This window comes from Berghia stephanieae, chromosome 8, assembly GCF_034508935.2.
Source record: "Berghia stephanieae isolate SIO BIC M18660-M18661 chromosome 8, UCSD_Bste_1.3, whole genome shotgun sequence".
NCBI lineage: Eukaryota > Metazoa > Mollusca > Gastropoda > Nudibranchia > Aeolidiidae > Berghia > Berghia stephanieae.
The window spans coordinates 16,945,504-16,953,969 of NC_088367.1; the positions used below are offsets into that span (position 1 = coordinate 16,945,504).

General features: G+C 33.3%; 1 protein-coding gene across 1 annotated transcript in view; it reads right to left on the minus strand.

Annotated features, from left to right (window-relative positions):
- Positions 1–8,466, minus strand: part of LOC144978278 (uncharacterized) — a 39,431-nt gene that overhangs the window by 13,976 nt on the left and 16,989 nt on the right. The window contains exons 6-9 of the mRNA XM_078924124.1: positions 4,999–5,199; positions 4,076–4,188; positions 2,099–2,216; positions 1,744–1,837 (exon numbers count right to left, since the gene is read on the minus strand). Coding sequence (XP_078780250.1) covers positions 1,744–1,837; positions 2,099–2,216; positions 4,076–4,188; positions 4,999–5,199 — 526 coding nt within the window. The remainder of the gene's footprint in view (positions 1–1,743; positions 1,838–2,098; positions 2,217–4,075; positions 4,189–4,998; positions 5,200–8,466) is intronic.

The following is an 8,466-nucleotide window of genomic DNA, read 5'->3' on the forward strand; positions in this document are numbered from 1 at the left end:
ATGACATTTTATGTTGTTTTTGGTTCATCAATATTTCGAGGAAAAGGCAAGTACAAATTGAATTATAATTCATAAACATCAAATGTATCAAACGTTTTTTTTCAACAGACAATACATAATCAGAGACTATAAATCAATTCCGAGAGAGCTTCCAACAACTCCAGCATCTTAATAAAATTGAGATCAAATTTTCCCAGTTTAAGAGTGCTTTAGATTATTTTCACCATGATATCTTGAAAGAAAAAAAAATTGAGAAGATACTTTTGATTGTTTCTTGTTTTACAATTTATTGAACAAGAGTCTTGTGATTTTTAGGAAAAAAAACCCAATGAAATTTCACACAGACTTAACCCCAGCAGTTGAGTTTGTCCCAAATTAAAGACAAATATTACACTAAGATGCAATTGAAATATTAAAACAGCAAATGGGTATAACTAAGCCATGGCAGACATTATTCATCGACAAGGGAAGTAACGATGTTAATGAGTACAATGTAAGGATAATGATGAATAGTGTCCCTTGCTTCTGCAACACTGACAAAGTGAGTAAAAGAATATTATTTCTTCCATGTGTGTGTGTGTGTGTGTGTGTGTGTGTGTGTGTGTGTGTGTGTGTGTATGTGTGTGATTTGTGTGCATTTGTGTGTGGTAGGAAAATAAAGAAAGCTAGAGGTCTCTACGAAAGAACTTTAATGAAAATCTCATAAATATTCTAGTGTATAGCTTTAGTTATAGTCATAAATATCTTTCTCAGCGATTTAAAGATTCTCCAGGTAATCTGATTTGAACAGAAATCAAATGCAAGTCAAAGTAAATTCAGAATTGCCAACTCTCGCTTTTGCCCAAATACCCCCCTCCCCCTTCTCTCTCTCCCCTTTGTCCTTCTTTTCAATATATTTTTTTATTTTTAAATGTTTTGGAATTAAATCATTCTGGCACAATTTCTTACATGATTGATTTATCAATTGCTTGATTGATTAATCGATGGATTGATTGATTGATTAATCAATTTCTCCTTGAATTTTCTTCCTGGCGTTTCAGTAATGGTTACACATGAAATTAGTAGTTTTTCAGTTTTGCTTATGGCATACTTCTATTGGACTAACGTGACAAATGGAAACAATTAACAACATAGATGGAGAGAGCAGCTATACTTAATGACTGAATCACACAATTCTCAGCAAGCGTCATGCGGACTGCGAGGCTTACTACTACAGTATTCCGACTAAATTCCTTATGTCTTATTATTATTCTTTATGTCTTATTACCTTAATGAACAAAATTTGATTAATAGGTTTTTGTGCTTTTGGCTTTTAAAAAATTAAAATCCTGATGTTTTAAAAGTATATTTTGATTTAATGGCATTGTGGGTTAACAACTCTGTCCCAACTTCTAAAGATTACCACATCAAAATCCAGTTTCGGAAAAAAAGCCTTTTCATCCATAGCTCCACGCCTATGGAACGCACGTAGTCCTCTGACAAAGTCCTGTGAAAATTTATCATCTTTCAGGAAATGTCTGAAGACTGAGTTGTTCCGTGAGGCTTATTTTTTTATGAAAAAGATGTTGCTTAGATTTTGTTTTTGTATTCATGCTTATGATGTAGTGTCATGATTTTTAATTTTGTTGTTTTTAAACACTTTTTATTATGTACAGCGCCGCAGAGCACGATTAACGTGGATGTTTAGGCGCTATATAAATTCATTATTTACTATTATTATAAATGTGATGTCAGTTTACAAACCTGGGCTAAAATGAGAGCAAGCTTTGTCTCCAGCTGTGCAACCTTGATCTTCAATTTCTTAATGAGCATTTTGTCATCAATCTCCTCGTTTCGTCTATGACAAAAATATAAAATAATGTCAAAAGTAATAATTATCTCAGACTAAAGAACTTTTGTCGAAAAGTTGGGATTATCTGAATTCAATGGTATTTAGAAAACAAAAAATTACGGCCAATATGAGCATGGTGAATATAAATGTACATAATATTCATAACTATTTAAATCAAATCTAACACTATTATGAATTTATTGATACATAAATAATGGTTAACTGTTTAGGATGATTTACAATAACAATAAATAATATTATTATTACTTGGCAAAGTTGGCGACTCGGGCAACTCTCTGGGCAAATCTACAGGTTGATAGAGATTCACAGATGTTTTCTGGTTCCAGTGAAAGTGTGGCAATCATAGCTGTCAGGCAGTTTCCACCTGGAGGATTTAAAAAAAAATTGTGATAAGTGTCAGAAATGTGTCAGAAAACTGAATAAAATACAATGGGATCATGATAATAACAATAACAATAATAATAATAATAATAATAATAATAATAATAATAATAATAATAATAATAATAATAATAATAATAATAATAATAATAATAATAATAATAATAATATAATAATAATAATAATAAAATAATAATAATAATAATAATAATAATAATGAATAATAATAATAATAATAACAATAATAATAATAATAATAATAATAATAATAATAATAACAATAATAATAATAATAATAATAATAATAATAATAATAATAATAATAATAATAATAATAATAATAATAATAATAATAATAATAATGATAATAATAATAACAATAATAATAACAATAATAATAATAATAATAATAATAATAATAATAATAATAATTTATACAGGGCCCCTTTCCACCAAAAGTACTGGCAAGCACTTAAAACATATTATATGCACATGCGATTATATATCATTTAATAAAATCAATCAAATCATTCACAGAAAACTAAAAGGAAGTAGTACTCTATGAAATCATAAAATGGACGTTCGGGCTTCCCCTTTATCAACAAAACAAGATGAATGAAACACGACAGACAAATGAGATAATCTTAACAACACCACTACCTCATTATCTCATTAGTCTGTTGTGTTTCATTCATCCTGTTTTGTTGATAAAGGGGAAACCTGAAACGTCCACTTTATCTGTTTTCGTATATTAAATTGAAGCTTACATTCAATTTCACATTGTTATTTATTTCAATGTCTTAAAGCACACCAGATTGATTGATGCAAAAGACGCATCTCCTCCAATTTTCGAAAAAAAAATGACCAATCTCAAACATCTCTTTGATTACGACGTTTTCCAATTGAGCTTTCTAATTGAGCTTTATATAGCGCAATATCCACTAAATGTGCTCAAAGCGCTTTACAAGGGGTCCCTGGTAAACAGCAACATTTAGCATGTAGGAAGGGACATGCCGATTGTTAGGCGATATTAAAATTTTTCGGACTAAGACAATGCTGTTAACGGCCAGGTACTCATTTTACACCTGAGTACGGTGAGATAATGTGAGTAAAGAGCCTTTTCCAAGGACTCAACTATGTGCCGAGTGCGAGGCTCGAACCCAGGACCTTCCGATCCGAAAGCGAGTGTCATATCACAAAACCACATAGATTTAGTCCCTGGCGTATTTTCAACCGTAGATGTGAGCTGGATCGTTGGCTCTATTTATTATATGGTCGTGTCCAGTCTTTCTACAAATTGAGCGTGGTAAATGAGCAGATAGATATATAAACTAATCACAAAATCATCGGCCCTTCACTTTGTGTCCTTTGGTTAACACATTTAAATACCTACATTACCCCTCTTAACTCAGGTTTGAATAGTACCTGGCTACGGGTATTAGAGTTTTTAGTACCAAAAAAAAAAAAGCATCAAACAGATTACATGTACTGTATGGAATGTAACTTTGGTTTTATAGGCTCTGCAAGAGGTATAAATAAATCATAAATAAGCAAACTTAACACGACAGATGCTTGAAAATACGCATATATGTTCATATTTCATAACATAACATATGTTTGCTTATATATGATTTATTTATAATATAATATCATTACAACCCCCCCCCCCCCCCCAAACAAAAGAAAAAAAACAAAAAAAAAAACAAAAAAACAAAAAACAAAAAAAAAAACCAAAAAAAAAAAAAAAACCAAAAAGAAATACCAACAGCCAAGTGTACATCAACTATAAGTGTAAACATACAACAATTACTATAAAAAAAATTAAGGAATAATAATATTTACCAAGGGAATCCTTGAGAATCATAGTGAGGAGCGAGTTGCGATAGGGAATGTGTTTTCTGGACCGCCTTACAGGATAGGAGTCACTGGATGGGTAGGACATCATTGAATTGGTACTGGAACAAAAACCATACGACGTGTACATTACAATTCCATAAACCCTCAACACTTTGGTTGACTTCAATCAATCAATCAATAAGTCAATCAATCAGTCAATCAATCAATCAATAAGTCAATTGATCAATCAATCAATCAATCAATCAATCAATCAATCAATCAATCGACCAATCAGTCGATCAATCAATAAATCAGCCAATCGATCAATCAATCAATCAGTCAATCGATCAATAAATCAACCAATCAATCAGTCAATCGATCAATCAATCAAAAGTCAATTCTAATGCAGACATTTATAATCAAATCTCCTCTAATCCTCTCCGTCATCATCATCATCATCATCATCATTTAAAAACAACTATATATTCGCCCACCTGTCATCCACTTGTTAAGGCGCCTGAAATAATATTTGACCAATAAAGTCAATCGGCTATTATTATATCGGAATGAATCAGACGAAAAAAAAACCCTGAGTTTTAATGTCCGTATGATCAGAATGTGAAATTAGTAGTTTATTTACAAATTGAGAAACAACACTAAAATATCCTCAATTCAAATTTTATAAGTTAAGATTAAAACTGAATTCAAAATACCAGATGCACCTCAAGTGTACTTCTTTGCAAGTCTGATAACCCAAATTTTTATGGCCTCACTGTTGCAATGAAAATACTCTCAAACCAACGCAAAATATTCTTCATTACAACAGTTTAAAACAAGCCCATAATTGCGTCCGGCTACCAGTGCTTAGACATTTATCAAAATATCAAACGTACAAAATCGTATTAATAATATAATCTTGGGACACACACCTGCGTGAGTTGGAGACACTGGGCGCCTTGTGCTGTGGCGTTGCCTGATCATCGGTGCCAGCAGCCTGCAAGAAGATTATGACAGTCTCCAAATGATGCAAGGACAAGTTGATGGATTTGGCCTCGGTCAGTTGTTGACCATCCACTCCAGTCTTGGATACTCGTTCAGAACCGGCAAGATCTACAAGATGCAGCTTGGAACTGGAAATATTTGGTAATGTCAATATTCAATGGTTATATAGTGAAAGGAACGAAGAGATTATAATATATACTTTATTCATCCCCAAAAAAAATGGAAATTCGTTTACAGACGTGGCATGCATAAAAATGTATAAACACAAAGTTGAAAATATGACGACAATGTATACACACACACACACACACACACACACACACACACACACACATATATATATATATATATATATATATATATATATATATATATATATATATATATATGCATAAAAACGTAAAAATATACAACCAAGAACAAATAGCAACACTTTATACATTAATTTGATAAATTGAGAGAGGCCATGCCTCTGGCCTCTAGTCCGAACTTGTGTGTGTATATTTAAAAGATAGTATTTAATTTAAATCACAGTTGCGCGTTAAAAATTCGAACACCATGTGGCAAAATTTAATTATGGTGACGTGTTGTCTTTGTTTTTATAGACATAAGGCGACGACTCCTCATGGAGAACTTAATACATTTGTGAAGGGGGTGATCGCCATCCTTCATAACTTTCTCCATTTTATTCAGACAAAATCTCTAGAACAGATTAACCCTTAAGAGACAGAGGGTCCCGATATCTCAATTATTGGTAGAGAATTGCTCAAAGGGATTGAGATCGACCCAGGGTGGAGCCTAGAATTTTTCACCCCCCCCCCGCCCCTCTCCTTCCCTGACACGCAGCATTGATTGGGAAGCTGGGTATTTAGATATCGCGGAAAGTACTTTGAGATAGACTAGCGTCCTATTCAAAGGGTGGCAATCAATTACTAGTGTCCGTTTCACGCTAAGAAACCGGGATAAAACTCCGGCTCCATGGATGAAATGGCCTTTTGAAGGACTAGACACAGACAGGGTTAGATTTGACTCTAATCTGCTTTGACAAGAGCTACAATCTCACAGTGCTAATAAAACAGGATGAGACTTTTTTTTTAATTGGGATTTTCAAGTATTTTTAAAGAACTGATTTTTTTCTTTACGCTAAAAGTACAAAAACCTATTTTTCCTATTTGGATGATTAAAATAAAATATTTAGAACAGCGAGTATTAGTGCAAAAGTCAAATAGAAATATACCATAAACAACTGTTAAAAACTATAAATTAGTCATAGACAACAGCTTAGGACTATCAATATATCATATTGTGTAAATATCCATAAATAATCAAGAAAAAAAGAAGAGGAAATGGAATTTATTTTTTAGACCTCATAAAATCCAGGAAAAACGGGAGTTTTCAGGTTTAATGTCCCAACGTTTTCACCAAAAGAGTAGTAACAGCAATGCATTTCAGACTTCAACAACAACACAAAACAAAACAACCCCCCCCCCCCTAATAAAAAACAACAAAAAAAAACAAACCAAAAAACAAAAACAAACCAATAACAAAAAAAAAAAAACCCAAAAAAGAATCAAAACAAAACAAACACTCAAACAAAATACCCCCCCCCCCCCCCCCCCCCACTCCCCAAATAATAATTTAAAAAATCAGCCTGGCTCGACTGGCAGCAGCCTCTTATGGTTCTCACACTACTATGTTATGACGATCGACCCAATCAGCAAAGTCCGGTCCGCACTCGTGCACCGTCGCGAACCCGCCCGGTAGCATCGTCACAACACACCGTTCAACTAGATGCTCTGCCGTTTCGGGTTCTTGCCCACATCGGGTACATGTGGGACAGGTAGAAAGTCCCCACCGATGAAGCGAACTTGCTATGAGGCAACTCCTCCACCGAAGCCGATTCGCAGCCACCCAGTGTCTCCTCTTACTGGCGAAGTCGAGGCTGGCTGATTTTATGGGATGTTTTTTTCCCCCATGTATTTTTCTTTCTTGCTTTGTCTGGCACTGTTACATACCTACAATTATTATGTCTAGAGCACGTTTCAAGTCTTGATTTATAAAACTTCCATATACAATAACAGGAGAGATGAATCTCTTTATAAAAGAAAACAAGAATTGGAATCGTCAGACGTTATAGCTGACCGTATCCGATACTCTTTCGATTTCCTATAGTAAGAGTAAGAGCCATTCGTCCGTTAATATTTGTACAAAAATTCGCCATGCTAACCCCCCTCCCCCCCCCAATAAAAAAACTCAAAAAAAAAACAACAACCCCCCCCCCCCAAAAAAAAACAAACAAAAAAAAAACACAAAAAACCCCCAACAAAAAAAAAAAAACAACTAAAAAAAAAAAAAAAAAAAAAAAAAAAAAAAACAAAACAAAAAGCAAAACAATACAAAACAAAAACAGCAACAAAACAACAAAACAAAACAAAACAAAAAACAAAAAAAACAACAAAACGGAATATAGGCGAAAATTTGCAGACGACATCGTAACCTAATGCACATAGATATTACTAATTTGAAATCCTTATTTAATTTAAGGCTGGTGGATCTATTAGACGACCAATAACAACTACTAGTGACCATTCGGATGGGAAACAAACCTATCAAATATACTTTCTGTCCAAGTCTGAAATAGACCTAGCAGTCCTATCACGAGATAAATATTTAGATAAATAGATAAATAAACAGATACTCTACTACTACTACTACTACTACTACTACTACTACTACTACTACTACTACTACTACTACTACTACTACTATTACTACTACTACTACTACTACTACTACTACTACTACTACTACTACTACTACTACTACTACTACTACTACTACTACTACTACTACTACTACTACTACTACTACTACTACTACTACTACTACTACTACTTTCTACTACTAATATTACTACTATTACTACTACTGCTGCTGTGCTGCTACCACTACTACTACTACGACGACTACTACTACTGCTGCTACTACTACTACCATTACTACTACTACTACGACTACTCATACAAGTATTACTACTATGACTGCTCCACAAGTATTACTACTACTACTACTACTACTACTACTACTACTACTACTACTACTACTACTACTACTACTACTACTACTACTACTACTACTACTACTACTACTACTACTACTACTACTACTACTACTACTACTACTACTACTACTACTACTACTACTACTACTACTACTACTACTACTACTACTACTACTACTACTAATATTACTACTATTACTACTACTGCTGCTGTGCTGCTACCACTACTACTACTACGACGACTACTACTACTGCTGCTACTACTACTACCATTACTACTACTACTACGACTACTCATACAAGTATTACTACTATGACTGCTCCACAAGTATTA